Source organism: Coffea arabica, chromosome 1e (assembly GCF_036785885.1).
Source record: "Coffea arabica cultivar ET-39 chromosome 1e, Coffea Arabica ET-39 HiFi, whole genome shotgun sequence".
NCBI classification, from domain to species: Eukaryota; Viridiplantae; Streptophyta; class Magnoliopsida; order Gentianales; family Rubiaceae; genus Coffea; species Coffea arabica.
This window is the reverse complement of record NC_092311.1, coordinates 55,381,909-55,406,373: the sequence shown is the minus strand read 5'-3', so window position 1 is coordinate 55,406,373 and position 24,465 is coordinate 55,381,909. Positions and strand designations below refer to the sequence as shown.

The following is a 24,465-nucleotide window of genomic DNA, read 5'->3' as shown; positions in this document are numbered from 1 at the left end:
ATTTCATGATTTTTATTGTGAGTTTGGCTAATGGATGCCGAGGAACACTCTTCAAAAGGAAGGAATTTAAAAAGTGACAAAAGGTTAGAAAGAATTTAAGGGATACTTTTTAAACTTCACTCGAGATTTTTAAACATTTCACCCAATTTTCTTAAGATTTGAAAAGTTACACATACCTCCCTTGAGTTTATCGTTTTGGTAACAAAAACTATTCAATGGTCAAATTTTTGAATGAATAATCCAAAATATTCTTATGAAATTGTAAAGTTCATTTTGCCTTCTTATATAATTTTTTAAAAATATGGAACATGCACAAAATCTCAAATTTGCTTTCAACCATCATTTCTACTATTTTAAACCTTTTATATTCCTACATCTCATATTAGTAGTACCATTATCATCATAACTATCACCATTATCAGTGCCCAAATTCTAAAACCTCAATTTAAGTTAAAAAGAAAAAAAAAATCAAAAGGTTAAAAAGAAAGTCAACAATTGCCTTAATATAACGTTCTATCCCTCAAATGTTATGATGCCAACACCAGTTTAGCTATTTTTAAACCTTTAGATTACATGTTCTTCTATTAATTTCCAAATCCTCCAAGCAAAACAAAAATTAATTTGTAATATGTTAAAATTGTATTCATGACATAATTAGTTATTCTACGAGTAAATCATATTTTTGTTTCCAACAAACATCTAGTTGTGTGATGCATTCATTTACACAAGATTAATAGCAGCTTGTTTAATTGCATAAAAAATATTAATATGTTAAGAATATTATGGTCATTTTATAAGATTAAGGGAGATAAGTGTAATATTAAAAATCTCAAAGGTATTAGGTGAAATTGTCAGAAATCTCGAGAAAGGTTTTTAAAATTATTCCAAAATTTAAATATAGAGCGTTGAATTTTTAAAATCTCGTACCAACCTTGTTTTAAATAAATTATTATCCAAACACACTCATAATAATATTAAATCTTGTGGAACATGATTTAATACTATTTCTTCCTAAAAAATGAAATAATAAACGTTTGATTCATTTTGGTATATTAAGCCTTGTTTGGATTACAACTCTTCTCTAAATTTTTTTTTATATTGTTCATAAAATATTTTTTAATCATTTTTTATAATATATTTCAAAAAACTCTAAAAGGCAAAAAGAATGCAAGAAAAGGAAGAAGGAGGGAAGGAGGGAGATGAAGAAAAAAAGGAAAGGAACATGGAGGTTGACAAGGATGTTGGAGAGAGGAGGGGAGGTGGGGTAGATGCTAGGACAATTTTTACAAAATTTTAAAAAAGACTTCAATAAAATTTTTAATTTTATCTGTTTGGATTCTTGATTTTTTCAAAAATTGGTTTTTTAAATGCTATAAAATTTGTTAAAAAATATTTTAAAAAGTACTCTAAAACACCAAAAAAAATAGTTAATCTAAACTGAGATTTAAAAATAAGTTTTTCAAAGACAATGCTATAGCAATATACAATAATTCAAAAAAATCTCATCCATATAATATATCAAATATTTGAAAAACTTTTTGTAGTAAAATTTTTTTATATACACTGCAATAGTAAAAATTTTTAAAAATACCCAAAAAACAGTGAACCCAAGGAGATATGGTGTAACTGCTCTTTGCAAAAGAGACATGGGTGATTCACGTCGCAGCGGCAATTTTTTCCTAAAGCGGAAGAAATGCCTTTTCTCAGCTATGGCACGGACTCCAAGTGGCAGCAATAGTAGGAAGGCGTGATATGATGTATGTACATGATTTAGGTCGTCCAGTGTATGATGTGTTACGCCTTCAACTGCTCTGAGTTTTGCGCGGGGTGAGGGAGTATCACGCCGTCTGCACTTTGAATTTGACACCGGACGCCCGACCCGGCTCGGCCCGATATTTTCCCGCCTGATTACTGCTTTCCTCTCCTGCTCGCGCTACTTAAATTAAAAAACCTTTCTCAAAATACTACAGAGTTGCTACCAGGTCCCAAGGAGGGGATAGCTACTACATATATTATCATACTACTAGTAGTAGTAGTGTGTTAGCATCACCGCAATTCGCCGCACACGCAGGACCGGAAAATGCAGCCACATTTTGATAGTATAGGCGACGAAGTTGCATAATAAACTCTGCATCTATCACAAAAAAAAAAAAAAACCCTAGCAGTACTCGTTACGGAGCCCGACTATGTTGTTCTGAATTTCCGGTCGGAACTACAACTACTCTCATCCTCGACGACAGCGCTAGTAACTCACTCCCTTTCTCTCGCTCCGTAAGTTATAACGACGCTACCAATTTCTGCTCTCTTTCTTACCCCGTCTCTTGTTTGCCACTGCTATGATCTATTTCATTATTGAACTAGAATGAGTTGCCGCCATTCCTATTTCACGAGTTCGTAAATTGGTCTAGGTAAGCAGCTTCAGTGCTTTTTTCGTACTTGAGATCTAGTGGAAATGCTCCAGACGAACCTTTGATTTCATTCCTTCTTACGTTTGGAGATACTTTTGAAGTTCAAGTGTTCAAATTACTGCTTCGTCTGGCGTGTCTATAGATAATGAAAATAGGATCGCTGCTTCGTCGGTTGAGTCCCACTTATCGAGGTTTTTTTAGGTTTTGAGCCATCGGTTTCATGATCTGTTTCGTCTATCCTCAAGTCTTACAATCTAATCTGTTTACTCGTCCTTCTTCAAAAGCTTGCTGTTCCATAGGATTTGTAGATCATGTAATAATATAATGACTTGGTTTTCTGTTAGGTGTGCCGACCCTATTTGTCCTCTGAAAGTCTTTTGACGATGGATTTAAGCCAACAGCCTAATTTCTCTGATGTAAGTATTCACGCCTTCTCCTTACTTGATAAACAGCATTTGCTTTGCTACATCAATCATATTTTTGTTCGTAACTCAACGCACGCTACTCTGTAGTAGTGTCCCCTCGTAGTCATGCCTGCGCTCTTTTTCTTTGTTTATTCAAAAGTCTCTTTTCCTTTCTCCGTCTTAAAATTTTTACTAATATCTTCTGATTTCGTAAGACCCAGTTCTTATTCTTCTGATGAATACCAGGGCCAAGCAAGGGAATCCAGAAGTTTTCACAGCCTGTCTGGCCAACCCCGGAAAATTTCCATAGGAATCCTGGCGGATTCCTTTTGCCAGAATTCTGGACCCAAAGATGTCAATGCCAAGGACTCCCATGTTCTAGTTGATGAAAATGTTACTCCTAGCAAAGCAAATTCTGCTCAAGATGGAAAATGGACGGACAGAGTTCTTTATGCTGCTAATCAAGGGAAACAAACAGAGGAGCTAGTCCAGGAGACTTCCCCTTGGTTATCTCCTAAATCTTTCAACCAAAAGTTACCAACACCAGAGCAAGTTCGTGGTGCAGAAGTCACTTGCATTTTGCCAGCCACCGGGCCTGTCACTGAAACACACCATGTACTCCATCTACCAAGGCCACCACCAGCAAATTTTTCTGCGCACTATTTTGATAATCACGTGTCAGGTCTGGAATCTAGTAACGGTTCACAGAGGAAGTTCGATGGGGACATGCCTGGAGTGAGGGACATAACTGGAGAAGGCTTTGAGAAACTCTCTTTTACCACCATACAGAAAGTTGCAACAGAAAAGGATGTGGGAGGGCATGAAGCTACAAAGGAAGAAACAAGGGGCAGTGAAACTTTAAGAATGAAGCTCTGGGAGATCCTAGGAACCATTTCATCCCCAAATGAACAACATCCCAATGATTGTGACCTTGGGATGGAGGCCAAAAACATGAAATTAGTGCAAAAGAGTGATGCAGAGTGTAAGCCTGTTGTGAAGCCTACACAAAATTCGGACACAATAGAAAGTGATTCTGAGGGTCATGGTCGTCCTGTTAGGAGACCGAGGAAACGCTCTTTGATCAGGAATGGAGCTTCCAATAAATTAAAAGCAGCCAAGTCAAATGATGCACAGTTGACTCGTTATATGAAGGACAACCAAGAAAAGTATGCCTGCTTTGAAGAGGTGCTCTCCAGAAGACAACATTACAGTGCCACTGGAGGTACGTTAGCAGTCATGAGAAAGAAGAGTGAAAAGTGGAGCACTGGAATCAAGTCAAGCATGATGCGCTTCAATGAACATGAAAATCCAGGACATGATGAGAAGGTTAACGATAGGGGCGAAAGAAGACCTGCACTTCAGAATTCAATGATGCACGGAGATGAAGTAGGAGATAAGAATGAAACATATAAGAGGATTAAAAAAGATTCTACTGAGCCAAAGAAAGTTTCCCTTGAGATAAGTTCTCAGAAGGTTCATGTTGAAGGGCTGTCTGAGCACCCGAGGAATGACATTGACGGTCCAAAATTACAAAAAGATGTGGATTTGCAGCAAGATGTTGGTTATGCATTGCTCAAAAGTACATCAGAGCAAAAGTTTGACATCCCCTGTCCTGCACTTGGAGAGAAGACACCCAGAGAAATATTTCCCGATTTGTCACCAAGTGAGATGAGAATACATGCCACAAGATCCACTCCTGGCTCCCCACCAGAAACCAAACTGGGGGAAGCAGATGATGACAGTCCTCCAAAGCTTGTGTCGAATACGGAGGGAATTCGACGCTTCAAGAGCTTTTTGGCCTCAAAGTTAACTTGTGACAAGTCAGATTCCAAGTCAAATTCTTCTGTATCCTCCATTATGTTTGGCTATGATTTTGTCTACCATACTGCAGCATGATTCTTTTATGAGATGCTTTATGGCTGCTATTCCTTAAGCGAACAAAGGATGGCCCAGGAGGATTAGAAGATTTTTCCTACATGAAACCCAGGCCTATTGTGGAAGACCCAGGAAGTAGGCTGTCTAGCTCGTCATCGGAGGGCAGTGATTCAGAGACCTTGAAAGAGGATTCCCTCCCTAGCGCACAGAGCAAGAGTAAGCTACTTCACTCGAGAAGAAGAAATACGCTTAAAGGTTCTTAAGATTTACCTGTAGGAACCAGACTAGCGTGCATTCCTATAATTACTCACTTTTTTCACTGGACGCAAAGGTTGCTTTACTGCAAAGCCTATCTACTGCCGATCTACTTTCGTAGTTTAACTTTAATTGGTTGTGGAAACAACTTTTTTGTTGGTTTAAGTGATGTATTTGTTTGATTAACCAACTCTTGAATGACCAGTTGGGTGATTGTGATGAATTATGGTCATTCATATCTAATTAAGGGTTAATTTAATGCTGTTTACACGATAATGAACAATTCTGCACAATGCAACTAATGATTTTGCTTCATTTATTAGAGGTGATTTCTCTTCATTTATTAGAGGTGATTTCTCTTCTTGTTTGGTTACTTTCGAACTGTCCAGTTTTTAGATTTTTCTTGTTTTTATAGTGTTTATATTTTCACTTCTTAGTTAAGCGCCCTGGGACTCGGCTTTTTTATTTCTTTTATGGGAATAAAAAAACCTTGGGTTATGAGAGTGTTATGTTCTAAGTATCTGGAACTTACAAAGGCATTCTTTATGCTTGACATTTAATTTTTGACCATCGATAACTTGGTATCATGCCCTAAGAACTCTGTATATGCGGTGGGGGACCCTGGCTATTATTAAGCATTTATGATAAACTTGCAGGTCCGGGTGAATCAGAACTTTTTCCAGAAGTTGGTACTGTAAAGAAACCGGATTTTGTGCTTCATCTGAACAAAAAGCATCAGTATCAGGAAACCATTGAAGTTTCTGGATTTTCTCCCACCTCATTCTCTCGAAAAGGCATATCTGCTTACAGATTAAAATCTCAGCTTCTGTTGCTGGGTTAATCTTCTTTCTCATTTTTGCAAAAGAAAACGCCTGACTTTTTGTAAGATTCTTTAATTCCATCTTCTGTCTGCACTCTGTGAGCAGGAATTGAAGACTATGGAAATGTTCAGCAACATTTGGAGTTGCATCAAGGGGATGGACTTGCTAGGTATTCTTTTGGTCATTGTATTGAAATATAACAGAAAGCTATATACCAGTACAGCCCTGGCAATTATTTTTCCTGCTTAAATTGATTGATTTTTTTGTTTAAAATTTCAGTGCTGTTACTCTATTTGCCTTGGCTTTAGAAAGAGTTAAAATCAGAATGAAGTCGGTGATCAGGAAAAGATCTGCTGAAATTCTAACCTCTGTTGCTGAAGGAATACATATGCAATTGCAGACCGCTGAATCTCAGATTCAAGCTGATATGTAGGTACTTATGCAATGACTGATCACTGGCTCAAGAATTTCATCTCTTATGCAGAATTATTGACTTTTTTCAGGGGAAAACTGACTAGTCTCACTAAATCAAAGAGAAAACATCTGGAGATGAGATTTCAAGGTAACCATTTTTTAAAAGTAGGAACTGATAATTCTTGAATAATATGTGTTCCACTGCTCACTTGTTGACCAGCATATGATAACATTTAAATCCATGTGAAAGTTGAAGCAACTTGACTCCGTCTTGTCGAATATTATGCATAATATCATCCTCATTAGGACCCAAATGTTGTTGTGCCGGTGCTTTTTATCAATAGCAAGTCTTGCTCTTTTATGATAATGCGATCATATAAAGTTGTTTTTGGGAGATAGTCATCTGGAGTAATTAACTAGTTTGCCTGACACTATATCTTGGTAGAGAACAACTCCACCATTGAGAAGGGTTTCTTGGTATTTCTTCTTTATAAATCATATCACTTTTTGACCTATACATCATATTTCATAGACTTCTTCTTCGGGTACTCCTTTTGAAACATTAATGTCACATATGTGTTGTGAAATTTTTTTTTTTATTTGAATCATGTTTCTTAGTTATTTTGCTTGTTGTCAAAGACTCAAAATAACTTTTGAGCAATTTTATGCAGCAGGAAGATATACAAGGGAACGACTTGTTACTTTTCTTCCCCTCCCCTTCCAAGAATTTCTGCCTTCTTTGTCTTCAGATAATGCTTGTAATTTTGAAGTTGATTGCGGAGTATATCATGAGAACTTATTCATCCTTGTAGTATTTTACAGACAGGATCTTATGAATTGTGCAAAATTCAATTGCTGTTTGTGCAAGTCATGATTGTTTGATGTCACTAGGATTTATCTGTAGGACTTAGAACTGAGATACTTTATGTACACTTTATCTTCCATTATGTGTTCTTGAAGATTGAATGACTACTGATGCAGAACTACAAGGACAGTTGAATGTCATATATGCGAAGTTCAAGGAAGAGGTTCATCAGCATCTTCAAGATTGCAGAGACACAGTTGAGTGTCTGGATGCAAACCACATGGAGCTTAGAGGGATAGTGGAAAAACAAAGTACGACTTATATTTTTTCTTAAAAGTAATTTTGCATAGCTGAGAATGTGGTTTCTATATGCATAATGCAGATTTGAACTGCCAATCAAAATTTTCTCGTTGCAAAGAAATGTCCCTCATTTTTCCCCTATAGTATCAGGTTGTTGATCTTTTAACGTTCATAATCGAAGAGTTTATTGAAGTCATTTGCAGAATCTAACTAGAGCAATTTTCAAGGTCAAAATATGGACACTACAATATTTGGAAAGCTAAAATCAGATAAACGGAACCTAAACAGTTTCCGAATGTTTCCTATTGCTTTTATGATTAACATTCTAACTGTAAGCTGGTAGCCAAACAAATTTAAGCTTTAACAGGCTTCAAGCTTTTTACTGGTCTTTAATAATTTCAGGTGCATCTCATAGAAAGCTTCTTTTGCAAGCTGAAGAAGAAATTGAGACTCATCTGACTGATGCTGGGAGGAGAATAATGAAGGTCCATAATGTAAGTATCTTCAGCTTGAAGTTTCGAGAACACTTGGCTTTCAAACTTGCTGCTTGCTTCTCTTCCCAAACGCATTGTTATGTGACAATATTGTTGTGTGATATGGTTGAGTTATGAACATGGTTATTGCTCTCCGCTTGCACTATCTTGATTTCTAATTGTGCCATTAATGTTTATGTATTTGTTAATAATACCACATAACTTTAGCTATTAAATACTCTCCAACTCTACTTACGTGACATGGTAAAGACAACTTGATGCTTGCCTCATACATCACCTGGAAATTTTAGCATGTATTCTCGCTCTCTTTTTTTTTTCCCCTGTTCTTTTGCCATCTTTTCCATCCATGTACAGCGGCCACAAAGGACCATCACACTGGAGTCCCAAGACCATACTCTTACATGCAGTCATCAACACCAATTTGAATCAAAATGATCATAGAAGGCCCAAAATACAAATACCATAAATTGTACATCCAGTGTATATGATATTTGCATCAGATTTGAATGAAGCAATAACAACTGGACAAATTTGGCATGTCAAAATTTGCTGTGATCATGTTAAAAGTTTCGAGTCATGCTATCCAACCAATTGTAGAACCAAAGAAGGTGGATGGCAGCAGCCATCCAATGGTTTTCAGGAGTTACCCCTTTTCCCACTTGAAATTTTTATTCTTTGACCCCAAATTTTCTGAAAATGAAGGCCAGTCGACGAAACATGGATGCAAATATATACTTTTGATATTTGCATGGGACAGGTTCAGTTTGGGGTATCGGTCTATCTTACTGTACAAATTAATAAAAAATCGTTTCTGATAAAGATTGTTATACGTTGATTATGTATTCATGAAATATTTTTTTCCATCTGGGATGACTTGTGCAATACATTGTCTCTGCAGTTGGCAAGGGAACAGATGCTTCAGTTGAAAAATGCAGTAGTTGACTGTTTGAATGAAGGTAACCTTGGTTGACATGATTGCAATTTATGTTGGAGGATGCAACGTCCATGATCAGGAAGAATTTCTTGTCTGCTCAGAATTTGTTTACGTCTTCCTGCCTGTGTATAGCTTTAGATTTTCATCAGCATTTTTACTACTTCCGTTCCAGAAGTATTGTGACAAGTATATCTCGATTGGAGCGATTGTTGTTGAAAGTGCAGATATGAGTTTGCAATTTAGAGGTTAATTCCACTCAAGTTGGGGGTAAGCTTCTCAAGGTTTTGTTCGCCGACGCCCCTAGATCTTCCTTCTTGAGGTCACCAATGTATCCTCGCTTTTGCATTTTTCACCTGAAGATACAATAATGCTTCCATACTGAGTATCCTGTCTTCTGCCTAGTTCATCACAACAGATGTATTTTTTGGTATGAACAGGTTCTGAATGCAGTAGCTCTCTCTCTCTCTATTGAGATGGATTTGAAATTTTGACCGAAAGAAAAAGAAAATTATCTTACAAATTCTTCTCAACGGTTATTTATATATTTTAACAGAAATGATTAAAGATACTTAGGGTTAGTGAGAGAATTCGAGTGTGTTTGGATTTGAAATCCTTCAACTCAAATCCCTTCGTTGTTTGCATAAACTCGCTCAGATTTGAATTTGAGATCCAGCACACGGAGGAGTAATTCTAAAATTGATAGATTTTAAATTCACCCAAATTAGGAACTACTTCAAATCTCTACTTTCTCACTCTCTCCAATTTTTGTTTGAAAGATCCTCTGCTCCCTACTACTGCGACTTTGGGTGCATTTATGAGGAATTGCAGCCAGAGAGACGTTTGCGATTGTGTGGGTGAGAGGGGAGGAGCGAGGCCGCTATTGCCATCATCGTTGCACCAGCCGAAGGCGAGAGCAGAAGCAGAGGCACCAAAACGAAGCAAGTAAAGAGCGCAAGTATCGGTTTGCTGGAAGAGAGGAAAATGGAATATCCGATATCTATCACCATACTTTCTCCATTTTCAATTTTCACCCTGATCTTGTTTCAGTAATTAAATCTCATGGAAGTTATAAGCGAAAACAGTCAAGGCAGCAACACGGATTTGCTTGCGTGTCTCATCCTGAATTGATCAACCCTTTCTCGATACCGTGACGCAATTTCTGTACAGCGAATGCCCAAGATCGGACGGACTATAATCAAGGTCGACCAGCTCCCCCACCGGTTTGAAATCCCAAAAGATTTATAACATCACGATGCGCAAAGTCGCCATTATCCAACAGATTGCAACCTTGCATCACATCTTGGTATTAACTCATCTCTACGGTACCAAACATGAATTGCAATAGGTTCAATCAAAGGCTGGGGACTCCAGGTCAAAGAACTGCTTGATGTTTGCTTACAGGATTCAAGAAAGCTACACACTCAAGACTTCAGTACTTGACGGGGAAAGACGTTTTCTGACTGCTTTAGTAGCTGCGCTACCCTTAAAGTTCAGATTTGATAGAGCATCAGACAGTGAATCAACAGTCTCCGATTCCTCAGCAACACCCGCCATACTATCAACACCATTTTTGCTGATGGATGCACGATTCGAGTCTTCTCCAATTTCTAGCTCTAGAATCTTTAACTCATCGTCAATGTCTTCATCCTCAAGAACTGCACTAAGTGGCGCTGATACTGAAAAGTCCAGATAAAACGAGGTCAATGAGATAATCAATCCAATTCCACAAAACCATGTACCGGGGAAGATTACACCTGCAGAGCATGATAAAGTACTAATTTCATTATTTCCGACTTTCTGTTTGTACTTCTTGATAGTTATCCTTCCTGGTTATTGGCTATCCATGATTATAGGCTGAAACTTTGCTCGATCTATGAATACCCATAACTGAACGGTGTTTGTTAGGCATCAACTTTATTAAATAATATAACCGCCAACTTAAGCGTCATCAGATCAACAGGAAATTCTCAGAACCATTGGCAGCTGAAGATGCCACCATAAGTTGTATCACAATCCTAGCCTGGGCTTAGAGTGGTTTGAAAGTAGTATCAAACCAAACAAGTAACGTAGTAATAACTCGAACCATTTGTTATGCTATCAATTTTTGGTCAGAGCAATCATCCTATAGTATGATTTATCACCATTTCCCCTTAATATCAATTTATTGAGTCATTAGATTTAGTAATCAAATTATCTGATTGAAACTCAAAGCAAAGACGAAAAAATTACCTAGAAGTTCATCCACTTGATTTATTGAACTAATGCTTGTATCCAGATCCTCTAGACATAAGTCAACTTCTTCAATGCTAATCTTATTTTCTCTCATTGCTTCTGCACCAACTTTCATTGCTTCAGACACCTTCCACCAAAAGGTTAATGAGTTAAGCCAAATTCAAACTATTCTACGTGAAGGAGCAAATATAGATGATCCAAAGACTAGAAGCCAAGCAGATGCGCTGTACATCCACTGAGTTCCCCTCTAGTCATATTGGATGACATTTTGCCTTGCCAAGATGACTTGAATTTTGTCAACTGTGACACTGCTCAGAAAGGTTACACTGTAGCTCAACATATGTTCTAGGAAGCCTTTAAAGAGTTATACAAGCTACCTTTCTGGAGGACTCAGCATCTGCAATTACTCTAAGGACTTCCTCCACACGGTTCAGAAGTAGTGTACATTTTTCTCTACTTTGAAATGCCAACTTCAGTTCCCTTGCATGCCTCAGGGCAATTCTCCTATTCCCAGATTTTAGACAACCCACGGCTGAACTTTTAGACCTGCATTGCAAATAAAGCTGCTCTTATGCAGAAAAGATTGAAAGCGAGAAAACTTAGTAACAATTTGAAACGGGAGAAAAGGTTAACGTTGCACGCAAGTACTTCGCAAGCATAGTACTCAAACCCACACCCCAACTTAACATTTCTTGTTTGGATGTTAATGTCTTTGTAACATTACAAATTCTGCCCATAAGCATAACATACAGTTGATGCTCAGAGACATCCTAGAACTAAGCTCATTCTTTGTCTCCAATTTAACATTTTAAATATCCATATGAACATCTTTTAAAGAAGTTCTTTATGACCTTAATGATTACGGAGAACCCAAACCTGAAAACTTTGTAATATGTCTGTGTACTAAATACAAAATATGTAGGAATTTAAGGTATAAAACAAAAGATTCTGTCGATCTAGATAGCAAGAAACTGCTGGAGGTGCATACAGAAAAAGTTGCAAACATGTTAAAGATATAAACCATATTTAGCTTTAGCATGCATTAAATTGGTTAAATCATAACTAATTAATTAATAGTATTTTCCATTATTTAAAATATTTATTAATTTATTTTGCAAAGAGACTGAATCTACAGGGCGAATTGCCTTCTAAAGTCTTGAACTCCCGATTTTGGAACAATGTGGTCCATCAAACTTCGAAGTTAAACACATGTAGTGTCTTGCATTCTCAATTGTGGACCAAATATCAAGAATAGATACAAATTGACTAAATACTAACAGGAAGAACAATGTGAACTTTACATAAACATAAACTTCTAGCTTCAAATAGAAACAAGCAGCCATGATTCCTAACAACTGATGTCCCAGTTCTTGTATCTCAAATACAGTTGCAGTGGGAAAGAGAAGAATTAGGTTATTGATTGGAAAATGATGCATAAATACTTTTTATCTTTTCAAAATGTTGAGGATTAACGTGCACATGAAGCTCACAGGATATTTGTGTTCATAACTATCCAATTCCCTTGAGTTATCCTTGATTCAGACCTGACGAAGCAGTTACTAAAATACACTTTGTTTTCAGAGAAACTAAAGGGACCTGATGAAGTCAGAGTTCTCCTACATTTTATGACCATTATAGAGTCTGTTACATCTCCGGAGCACCAGATGGAACATTTAGTGTTTGACTGACTAGAGTAAAGACGTGAAAGTTGTGCAATTAAAACAAATAATCAAAAGCTGATTCTTACTTTCGACAGCGTTGGTCAATCACTTCAAGCTGTTGCTCAAGCTTGTCAACTGTCCACATTAAGTGCAAAACATGATAATCCAGACTAGTGACCTCAGAAACTTCTCCTGAAGAAAGAGAGACTTTCACTCCCTGCAAGGAACTAGTGGCCGAGTTAAATTTGGCTTCTAAATCCTCATAATTTTGCCTCGGAATGCTTCAGGATGCAATAATGTTAAAAACTCAATGAAGACATACAGAATATATCATAATTGAACTACCTCCATAACATCCTTCTTCCTGACCACAAGGTATTTAGCTTTCCCACAGCCTGACAAGTAACTCAAGACAGCAGATGCTTCCTTCGGTCCTCCACAAGTTTCCTGGAACTTGGTCAGCGTGATGACACAAGAAGATGTCCAGTGGTTTTCAGAAAGAAGTTGGACAACTTGAAGAGCTCTTTCCTAAACGTGTCAGGGAGAACTTTTATCTTTTGACTGGAACTTGGGTGCGTACGTATGAAAAGTAGTAGTAATAATTCCAATACTTCACAATCAAAACTATTCAGGTCTACCTTCAACAGGGTTGAAAGTATGCAGTAACAATCTTCAGAGAAATCAGATGGCTGGGCGGGTGTAGAGAAGCCCAGGGTATGTATTGCTTTCCTTAAGATGAGGGAAAGCCTGGCGCTTGGACTCGTCGATGTCCTTGTTGGGTCCGTAAGATCAGAATCCCGCAACAACTCACCAGCATTATGCATCTCAAACTGAAAGACAATTGCAGTAAATACTACTAGTACTAGTAACTAACTAATATGTTCGTAATCGTAACACGCTGCAGGAGTAGCAGTATTAAACTAAACTATAGATAGAGTATTATGAAAGAAGACGATAAAAGTGGGGTTTTCTCTTAACTTACAAGGACTTGGTGGAGGCACAAGGGGGACAAGGCTCCTTCCCGACGGAACCAAATGTTGTTGAGGCGGGAAGGACGTATGATGAAGGTCCCCAGATGTCGAGCCACTTTGATGATAAGGTCCCTCCAGAAGAGATAGCGGCCTTCCCAGTCGGACCTTTGGCCGCTGAACCCCTTGAACCGCGCCACCGCCTTCACTGGGTCGTCCCAGTCTTCTACTTCTCTCCTCACCAACTCCCTCACCTTCAGACGCTCCTCCTGCTCCTCCTGTATATCGTTACTTGCACAGTCCATCATCATCAACTATTCCTCTGGTACTCCTACTCTACCGTATTTGTTCGATCGATCTATTCCATCCTTCATCCTAATTCCTAGAAAAAGCCGATTACGCAGACGGTGTCCGGAGAGAGGGGTGGCTTAAGTTTGGCGGGCATTTTGGTCGCTAATAAGAATCGAATCAATTGGTCGCGTCGCGGCTTTTCTTCTGATTCTTCTGTCGCGGCTCGCTGGGGTGTTTGCAGATCCAAAGTGCATTTTGCAATTTGTCGTCTTTTGGGCTAATGCTTTTTGGGCGTCGACTTTTCGGCTTACCCAAATCAGGATATAATATAATAATAAGGGCGAAATACGTAGAAAACTGCAAGAGTCACCAAAACGACGACACCTCTCTCTTTTCCCTTCTCCTCCTATTCATTTCTGTCGTCGGGGAAACTGCAAGAACATTCATCATTTTTTTTTGTGCAGCTCCCAACACATATGGTTCAACTACAAGTTGAATGGTTCAACCTCAAAAGCTGATCAGTTCACCGAATCACCACCGGTTCAACTACAAGTTGAATGGTTCAATGACGAGTTGTATAATAATATTATTATATAATATAATACTCTATTTTAAATTATAGAAATAATAAAATTTTTAAATTAACTGTTCAAGCAGCGGTCCTTTCCCAATTTACCGATTAAACCGTCAAATCATTGGCTGATCAACGAATTTGTTGCTTTAATCGATCTAATTAGTGACTCATTCCAGCCTTATGATCGGTGGTTCACCCAGTTGACTGGTTCCGTATTTTTTGTTACAGTATTTTTTTTTTCCAAAAAATTATGCCAAATAGTCTAACATCCAAACGCATTCCGCGCGTCATTATAATTGAACTTGACACCCATTCTTGTGTCCCATTTGCCAAAAAAAAGCCAGTAAAACAAAATCTAAAAGCAAAAAGACAACATATCCTATGCAAGATCCACCATGAATGCAAATGCTAGAAAGTAATAAAACATATCAGTATTTGATTGCCTGTATTCCTTCGGAATTTGACATTTCAACAGAATCTGTTGGAACTAAACATCTCAATATAAATGAATCAAATGGTATCAAAGTTACCACCTTCCTACCTTGGCACTGAACCAATTGCAAAGGTTTCATCACTATGATTCCCAAAGTGATAGTTTTCATACACTTCGAGTAGTAGTTGCCTGCAGGGCACAACAGCCCCGAGTTTAATGCACGCAAGAAAAGCACCTGAAAGCTTCCGGTGAAGACTGTAAGCCTCCTGAGGAGGTGGTGTCAGCCTGTGTCTCAACATTGTAGCTCCAAGATTTGAAATACTTTTAGTAATATTGGCAGAGCGGAAGTCATAACCCCCAGGCTTAGCAAAAGGCAGTCCTACTATGAAGCCAGCCTGAACATGAGCTTCCAGCATTATGTCGGATTCCTTCCCCGTGAGAAATCCAAGTCTATGGGACATCTCAACTACGGCTTCTCGGTCACTGTTGGCACAGGCAAGGACCTGATTCAGACATGATTGAATCATGAATATGATCACACGAAGCGAAAGAACGAGGTTATAACACCAGAGAAAAGATCAAGATTTGATCGCATAGAATAGTAGAATTATAAATTCTACAAGAAGGATTCAGCCAAACAAGGACACGGACAGACAAGCGGATTAATTTTCTCCAGGAATAACAATGCATTAGCAAATATCATAATCCCAAATAGGTTACTCGGAGTGTGGAAAAGAATTCCGCAAATTTGAGAAAATATAAATCATGTCATGTTCTATGAATGCTCACAAGATAAAGGCTAACATGATCAAAAACCAATGGAGACACAGCTTAAGCATAAGCTTGGGGATACTGCAAAAGCAAAACCAATTACCATCCTCAAATAGTCATCGACAAAACTTTTAGGGTAGTCCCGAGCTGCTCCGAAATCAATAAGATTGATGCATTTTGCAGATTCATCGTATAAAAAATTGCTCCAGTTGGGATCAGTCTGCATTAAACAGAACCAAAATACAATGTCAAGAGAAAAACTGACAGACAATCACAAGCGTGTAAGAGGTAATTGGTGTTTCTTTTTTCTTCTATTTTCTCTCTTCTTCTGGGGGGTTGAGTGGTTTTTTTTTTTTTTTTACTAAGTAATTGAGCTAGAAGTTTGCTATTCAATACAAACTCTTATAATGGGGAGAGCTAGTATGAATGATAACAAACCTCTTGACATGGACAAGGGGAGCAAAGTTAGGGGAAGAGTGTATCAGGATGTAATCGCAGTATGCTAGTCTTAACATGCCAAAAACCAGTTTTAGAGGGCTAACCCAGCATACTAGAGGCAACTTACCCCACAAGACCAAGTTCCACAATTATAGTCCCTTGAAGTCAGATTCCATGTAGCACCAAAAGTTGAAACCTTACATCATTAACCTTAGGAGAAAATTTCAGGTAAAGGGATGACTCATCATAAACTCAGAAGTCCTATGAGGAAGTGAAAGCAATTCTAAGCTCATGATTAAGTATGGGTTTCGGTGAAAACCAAGAAAAATCTTTGACTATGTGACTAACTTAGCAGAAAAGCTAGAAGTGCTCATAAGGAACTGAAGAGACGGGTCAACTTTATTTAATATTAATACAAGAATATCAAAAGAATGCTGAAAAAGGAATTTATAGAAGTCACCCCAAACAAGAATCATTATTCTTTTCCCAAATCATAAGAAATGCATTAAAATGCTTTATGCTTATCAGCGGGTATAAACTTCGCTTAAAGAATATCGTACTTGGATATCTTAATTTTTCTGTGACCAAATCCTAGAACCATATGCTATAACCAACCAAAGAATGTCCATCAAAATATGATGTCTTAAGACCAATACATGAGTATACCCACCCCAATTCACAACCATTTACATGTCATATCCATATTCAGAATTTGCAGGTGCGAGGCATCTCATAACTTCATGTCCCAAACCATTCAAGAAAATTCTAAAAAATGAAAAGGCTTCTCACTATTCTTGTTCTATAAGCTTTTCAAAGTGTAATTCTTCCATCCCAGTTTTCCTAAGAAGACAATGGGAATATATTAATTAGGCAATTTTTGTTCACTGGTGCAAGTTACAAGGCAATCTTTTGTTAGTTAAGAACATCAATCTTGAGCAACACAAGGTTTTGTTAGTTAAGAACATAATTGGCGAGCAACTTTGGTCATATTTCCCATGAAGACACAATGCTGTTGTAATAACAGTTGAATCTCAATGCAAGTGCTCAAGCTTTAACCCCTTTCTAAGTCATCTAACATAAAGTATTTAAAGCATCTACACTTCTACCTAATTAAACAATATCTTATACTATATATAAAGTGTGAAAGGAATTGTCAGTGTTACGTTTTTTGTCATCTTTTACCTGTTCACCCTTACTACAAAGGGTAAATAGGACCAACTAATTAAATAAATTAAAAAAAAACATGTTTATCTGTAACTTCCCCATCTACACTTTTACCAACGTCAGAACTTTCATTCTACCTAATTGTATCCTAACCAACTGCCAATGTTTCACACTACTCCATCCAAAAGTGTACATCTAATGATTCACCCAAACTACTGCAGTATTCTAACACCACTACAACGGCAAAACTAAACAAATAAACCCCAAATTCCTAACTTCAAAAACTTCCCCTCTTCCTTTTACATTTTATCTTCTCCTTCTTTCTTTTTCTCAAAGCAATTTTCTATATTTGAACACACATGAAGTGTGCCTATAGCACTAGTATAATACATAACTAATTTGATTCCACTAGAACAGCTCAAAGTTTTGGTGATACGTGAAACTGTAGCCAGTTTCCTGTTTTGTAGAAGCTGAACAGATTCTTTTTTAACCTATTGTCCAGACAATTGGGCACTAGCAAATTTGACCATCATCCCAGTAAGAAAATTTCGGGTTATACATATGCCATATTAAAAGTTCTCAAACTTTCCCACTTAAGAAATCCATGATTTCCTATTCATTGCAAAAATTATTTTCCTAGTAACTGTCCCAAATAGCAACTTACACAGTATATTTCCCTTTCAACGACTTTTCAGTACTGGTATTTGATCATTAAGTAGGTAAATTTCCAAATATAATTTGAATACATCAACTTGTTTTGCAGGCTTAAAACTCTAAGCAGCTACTTGTGCAACGAAGCTAAGAACCTCTTCATGTTCTCAAAATATAAAGAATCTCATTATAAGGACAACATAATAACTGCACACGAGACATGCCTGCATGAATCGAAAGAAAAATAACTCCGTCAAAGTAAGTTCAAGCAACTTCTTTCCAACATAATTTCGAGTCTCTTGGTCTAGTAATGCCACCTTGTCGATTGGAATTCCTGGAACAAAAAATTTTCATGATCAATATCATCAATCATTTTTTTTAGGGAATTCATCGTACTTATGTAGGTAAAGAATTTTACAATGGACTATATCAAGATATTATACAACAGGGAAACAGATTTGATTGCAATGAATCTAAAGCCAAAAGAGACAAAATTCTAGATTCCGTTTGAAAGCTTGAAAACTCATCACATACTTATACAACATATGAGAGAAAATATGTGCCTTAATTACCACCAACAAGTTCAGTAGTAAGAACTCTTCTGCTTGACAAATCATCCACGACCAGGGGAACATAAAACCCTTGTGCATCCGAAAGCAGATGACGAAATCTTTTCTGGTTTTCTGCCTCCAGTTCGTAATTGCATTCTCGAGAAAGTTCATCTTTTGCTACCTGTTATTGTTTCCAGGCAGACCCAGTCATATTTACTTCTTTACTTATCAAAAATCTTATATCAGCTTCTCCAGTTACATTAGTTCAAAATATTAAATCAGAATATTTCAGACCCTATTTAGATACCGAAAGATAGATAGAGGAAGTGCAATCGCTTTTTCAAATTCCGTGTATTTCCTAAAACAATCAAGAAGACCAGGATAAGTGGAATAAAATGACCAGATATGGCACCTATGAGTACTTATAATCAATAGAAAATTGGATATTAAAAGCAACATTTTAAGAGAGCGGTTTGAAATACTTAGGTCTAAAACTTCAACAATGTAAACATCAAACAAGATGGGCCCAGGTCAAACTTGAACAACTACAAACAACCAACAAACAATTACTCTAATGCCAATAGTTACAAACTTTCACTGGCATTCTACATATGTCTACAACAGGGTAGCCTTATGTTGACCCAGAATCCAGTTAGCAGCAATTAATGAAAGCATGATCCAGCCAGCAGCAGAAAAAAATCAGTCAGCAAGCAACGAAAAAGAATTTGATAGAAGCTCCTATTAAAAGTCAAAAGCATAAACACTTCATGGTAGAAAATGGACAATTTCCAACCAAGCACAATTTCCTGCAATAGGGCCCCTGTTTAAATAATGACATATGATGCAGCATTATCCACATTACACTACTTCCATGCATCAGCAAATGGCTTACCTGCATAGCATTATCAAGATACAATCTTTCTGGAATAAGATTTGTATAATTGAGTAACAACTTGACATTCTCAATGTCACTCTCAATACTGTCTGCAACTCCAGGGTACTGTATTTTCATTGCAACCTCCAACCCTTCCTCAGTAATGGCGCGATGTACCTAAAGGTGAATTGCAGATATGGATCAGAGCTGCATCATGACTAGAAAAAGGGCATTCTTCAACCCAACACATATTGCAAGAGAAAAATATCTAATCTCTTTTGTATGAAATGAATTAGATCATTGTTATAAAATATAAAAAATTCAGGAAGAAAAGGCAAGAAAAATCATATCAATGTGAACAAAAGTTACAACTCCGCTAAGATGGAACACTACATCCAAAGCAGAAAACTGTAATGACCAAAACATTACCACACTTAATAATGTCTCTCCCTCCAAAGGTTCTAAGCACAAAAGCAAATGAAAGATGAACTCTAGTACAAGCTAATACAAGTTTCAGCAAGAAAAAGAGAGAGGAGGACAGAACAAGGGAGAGAATCCAGCACAAAAAAAGAAAAAGAAAAGGAAAACTAGATCCAAAAATGGTCATCTTTAAAAGATTATTGAGTAATGAATTCTCAAAATATCACTGAGTTGCAGAACCACTGCAGGAAGAAATAGATAAACCCTCAATATCGAACCCTAACCTTGACAATAAGTGACTAACACCATATCACACCATAACACATTGAAAGGATACTTTAACCAGTCATAGGAACATCAACAAACACTACATTAATAACTCTTGTTCTCTATGCATGATACTACATGAATAACTCTTCACAGAAAGATGGTCTAACTCATGCAAAAGCACAATCAACATAAGTAAAAAATTAAAGGTAATTGATAAAACCACAAATTCCAGGTGTCACTTGCATCACCTGTCCAATACTTGCAGCAGCCATTGGTTCATAATCAAAATTGATCAACTTAGATGACCAATTAGGCCCTAATTCAGCATCCAAAACTTGATTAAGCTGGCTCCTTGGCATCACATCAGCACCTTGACGGACCATCTCCAAAGCAGCCAAGATCTACAAGATGTGAGAAACTTCTGCCTTTCAAACAAAACTACTAAATTCAGAATGTTTGTTCTTTATGCAAGATATATGTAATGGACAATATTTAGTTCAGTTACAGAAAGAATTATTTTTCCAAAGAGAATGTGTACTCCATCGGGTAAGTACTTCAACAACTAATACCGAAGCAACCATTAAAACTAGAATGAGGTAATATGGCTAATTTCAACAGCTTTTCATAATATTAAAGACTCCAATCCGATTCTCAGATTTTTTTTTTTATCAGAGAACCTCAAATTTTTTGTATCCCCAGATAAATATTATGTTGTGTATATAACTAAGCTCCAATACTGACAGCTAGAAGTTGGAACCCAGACAATCTGGTGCCTCTAAATGTTGGATAAAACTGAGTTGTGAGAAGAAATCAGCACAAAAGTTCACATAGTAGTTCAAACACTACGTATCTATGAAGCAAAACCTGGTTCTTATTCAATCTAAGCAAAAAGCCGAGAGCAAGTTGAATTTTCCAGAGTTTTTCTTGGTAATTATAACAATTTCAATCAAATTTTGCCAAAATCATTTCGCACAATCTTATTGCACCAAAAAAAGAAAAGTAGGATTGAATTCCTGAGGTTTCTATCAAACTGTTCAAATTCCTGAAATTCAGAAGTCCATTGATAATTCCATTCCGCAAAACTATCATCTGGAAGAAAAATCCATTCCTTTGGCGCTATGCAAGCAGCAGGGCCAAACAGCTGATTGACAATCCAAAGTTATTTATCTTTGTTTCTCCTGTTACAAAAATTGAACGTGGTGAAGCAAAATGAATCAGTTAAAGCATTTACCGGAGCAGGTACAAGGGATTCATCTTGTATACTAAGCATCTGGCCTAGTTTGAGGGCTGCCCCACGCATTCTGCACAGTGCAAGAGCCAAACGTTCTGCATTTTTCTCAGATAAGAATGGCGAAACGACAGATTGTTTCTCTTGCAAGTTTGGATTACCAAAAACAAGCCTTTTGGCAGATTCCTGAAATGTTCCCCACGCAAGACCTGCTCCTAGGCCAGCAAACCTTCAACAGTAATAAACTAGACATTACTTACTGAAAACCAGGAGCCAAAATAAATGCGCAGGAGCCGTGAAGCAAAGTGTGAAACGAGACTATCTTCCATTCCAATTTCCAGTGTTATGGTTTCATTATCATCCCAATTAGAAATTAGAACCACTATTAAATCGGAGCCCTGGAAAAGATTAAAAAGAGAGGGAGAGAGAGAGTGAACATAAAGCCGAGAGGGAAGACTGACCCGAGGGCTCTGGAGAAAGGGGTGGAGGGAACTCTCCTCTCTCTGGGTTTTCTCGGCTTTTTCCCAGACAGCGGTGGAGTCTGGGTTTGCGTTGGCGAAACCACATCGCCATCCCGGTTTGTGCCAGCACCAAGAGGGGGAGGGGGAGGAGCAGCCGCCGCAGTAGGATCCTCTGCCTTCAAATCTGAAGGGATTTTTCCAGCGCTGCCTCCGGAGTTGGAGGGCGCAGTGATGAGGGCCTCATTATCATCAGAAATGCATGAAACGTGTCGAATCGAATCTGATTGCGGGAGCCGCCGCAGTGGCTCGCCGCCAACGCTTCCGGGCTGTCCCCTGGTATCATCACTATTATTGATATTGTTGCTAGTAGTTGTTACAGACAGCGGGCGAATCTTGCCCTTGGTAAGTCCGGTTAGGTCGGTAGCGGAGAAAATAGTTTTCTTGACTAGGGATTGCAGCAACTTATTCCCTACTTCTCCTCCTTCCCCTTGGCTTTGGCGCAGAACATCACCAAGGGCCTCCTTCGCCACCAAAGATAATCCATTAGCAACCCGCAAGATGTCCTTCAGCCACACCATGCTCCTTCCTTTTTCATCATAACCCGGTCTTAAGAATCCCCATAACAAAAAGCTCCAATCATGTGGGGGATAATTTCAGAAACCTCCCCTGAGGTTTCTGATAATTTCACTGAGCTCCTTTAAAATTTAAAAAATTGTACATACCTCCTTTATTATTTAAAATGACAATTTTACCCTTAAATATTTTAATGAAATTATCTTATTTGGTATGCTTATATTTAGAATGAGTTTTAAAATTATTTTTTCATTTCTTTTCCTTCTTATTCTTTTTTTTTTTTAAATTTTGGTCAATAAAACTGTAGAATTATCACTATTGCCTCTAGGTTTCAATAATAACCAAATGTCGAACTAGTGATTTTGTTGATGAATTAATTTTATATATAATTCAATATTTTTGCTGATCTTTATTTTCTATTTTTGGGTATTAAAATTAATAATAAATTAAAAAAAGGGTTAAAAGCACTACTAAATTATGATAATCCTACAATTTTAAAAATTTATAAACTCTAAATAAATTATTTCAATATTTTCTTTTCTATCATATAAATCTAAATTCATAATAAAATAACATAAAAAATATCATATCACAGTAATAAAATTATTATTATAGTTGTTTATCAAATAGTAGATATGTACATGAAACTTTTGGCATCCTTTTCTTATAATTATACTAAATAATTTATAATTGTATAGGAAAATAAATTAAAACTCATTTCACAAAAGCATTTTTGGGTATTCATTTAAAAAATTGTCTAAGTCAATATTATTTTAAAATTTTGTTGCTAAAACTATCAAATTAAGAGTCATAAATATAATTTTTCAAACTTTAAAGGAACTCAGTGAAATTATTAGAAAATTCAAGGGAGATTTCTGCAATTATCCCATCATGTGGAAAAGATTTGCTTTCTCTCTCTTATTTTTTTATTAAAATGCGGTATACCGTATACCTCCCAAAACATAGGCCTTGTTTGGCAAGTAAATTTTTGGCATGTTTGTCTGTTACAAATTTTTTAATAACTTTAATTACGATAACATTAAAAAATTTCTCTAAAATATTTTAAACTATACACTTCAAAATATCAAAAAATTTATACATTTCAAAAAAAAATTTCTACAACTTCTATAGTAACATATAGTAAAGTTTTAGACAAAAACAAAAAAAACTCACTTGCAAAACCAAGGGTATAGTTTAAAAATTTTGAAAAGTTTTTTAAGATTACTGTAGTTAAAATTGTTAAAAAACTTGTAACAGACAAATTCGACAAAAAATATACTTGCCAAAAAGACAATCCCTTGCCTCACTTACTTTCAGAAGTTTGTAACATTATCAACCTAATTCAAAATATATTATTAAAAAACTAGTTTTTGGATAATAGAGATGACTTTATTTCATAGTTGCCCTTTTATTATAATCTCTTAATTGTCAAGATAAATCAATTTAAAATCTAGGGATAATTTCAGAAACCTCCCCTGAGGTTTCTGACATTTTCACTTACCTCCCCTGTAGTTTGAACAATTACACTGACCTCCACTGAGGTTACTAATCCTTTACAAATTCAGTCCAAATGATTAAAATATTATTTTAGAGAGTGAAATTAGAATTTTGTACCTGATTTGTCCTTTGTGCCACATGTCCAATGAATGGCAAAGTATTACAAATTAATTAACAATTAATAAATTTTAACGAGCGTAGTTTATAGGCAAATACGTATTGCCTATTTAAAGTACCAGCTCTTTACATGTATTTTACTTTCAAACATTTACTTTATCACAAATATTTATTCTCAAATACAGATTTGTATTTACTCTCAAATATTTAATTTTTGTCAAACACAAAACCTACCAGTTTTTCTTCCGTAGAAATATTAATATAACACTTTTTCAATTTTAGTTATAAATATTTATGTATTTAACATAAATTAAATGATTCAGGATAAAATATCTATAAAGAGCCAATATTTTACTCATGTAATGGATGAAAGTCATAAAAAATTAATAGTTTATGAGGCCATTTATTTTTTAAATAATATTTAATTTATATTAAATAGATAACCTACTGATTTTTTTTGCAAGAATATTACTTTAACACTTTTTAATTTTTAATTACAAATGTTAATATATTTATCATAAATTAAATATTTGAAAATAAAATATCTGTAAAGAGTCAATACTTTAAATAGGATATACGTA

At 36.4% G+C, this 24,465-nt stretch overlaps 3 protein-coding genes across 5 annotated transcripts; 1 reads left to right on the top strand and 2 right to left on the bottom strand.

Moving 5' to 3' along the window:
* The first annotated feature begins 1,793 nt into the window (after positions 1 to 1,793).
* LOC113696492 (meiosis-specific protein ASY3-like) lies at positions 1,794 to 8,933 on the top strand. Of its 2 annotated transcripts, XM_072066012.1 has the most exons (11): positions 1,794 to 2,271; positions 2,753 to 2,824; positions 3,059 to 4,657; positions 4,756 to 4,903; positions 5,599 to 5,736; positions 5,869 to 5,932; positions 6,043 to 6,192; positions 6,267 to 6,325; positions 7,159 to 7,293; positions 7,685 to 7,776; positions 8,675 to 8,933. In XM_072066012.1, the coding sequence occupies exons 2-11, from the start codon at positions 2,792 to 2,794 to the stop codon at positions 8,744 to 8,746; spliced, it is 2,490 nt and encodes an 829-aa protein (XP_071922113.1). In that variant the 5' UTR covers positions 1,794 to 2,271; positions 2,753 to 2,791; the 3' UTR covers positions 8,747 to 8,933. The 2 variants fall into 2 exon arrangements, 1 of the variants encoding a protein (XP_071922113.1); XR_011821419.1 differs by lacking the exons at positions 7,685 to 7,776; positions 8,675 to 8,933 and having other exon boundaries at positions 6,043 to 6,196; positions 7,159 to 7,227.
* A 739-nt stretch (positions 8,934 to 9,672) lies between these two features.
* On the bottom strand, positions 9,673 to 14,342 carry LOC113719007 (uncharacterized). Its single transcript, XM_072066019.1, has 7 exons — positions 13,586 to 14,342; positions 13,242 to 13,433; positions 12,949 to 13,131; positions 12,690 to 12,820; positions 11,320 to 11,488; positions 10,940 to 11,069; positions 9,673 to 10,386 (listed from the first exon to the last, which is right to left on the bottom strand). The coding sequence occupies exons 1-7, from the start codon at positions 13,880 to 13,882 to the stop codon at positions 10,124 to 10,126; spliced, it is 1,365 nt and encodes a 454-aa protein (XP_071922120.1). The 5' UTR covers positions 13,883 to 14,342; the 3' UTR covers positions 9,673 to 10,123.
* A 510-nt stretch (positions 14,343 to 14,852) lies between these two features.
* LOC113696482 (protein ABC transporter 1, mitochondrial-like) lies at positions 14,853 to 22,312 on the bottom strand. 2 transcript variants are annotated; one of them, XM_072066002.1, is made up of 9 exons: positions 21,698 to 22,312; positions 21,240 to 21,465; positions 20,257 to 20,409; positions 19,337 to 19,495; positions 18,466 to 18,625; positions 18,118 to 18,227; positions 16,206 to 16,274; positions 15,744 to 15,860; positions 14,853 to 15,372 (listed from the first exon to the last, which is right to left on the bottom strand). In XM_072066002.1, exons 1-9 carry the CDS (start codon positions 22,273 to 22,275, stop codon positions 14,974 to 14,976), a joined length of 1,971 nt encoding a protein of 656 aa, XP_071922103.1. In that variant the 5' UTR covers positions 22,276 to 22,312; the 3' UTR covers positions 14,853 to 14,973. The 2 variants fall into 2 exon arrangements, with proteins under 2 accessions (XP_071922103.1, XP_071922106.1); XM_072066005.1 differs by lacking the exon at positions 16,206 to 16,274 and having other exon boundaries at positions 21,698 to 22,311.
* Between the last annotated feature and the right edge of the window lie 2,153 nt (positions 22,313 to 24,465).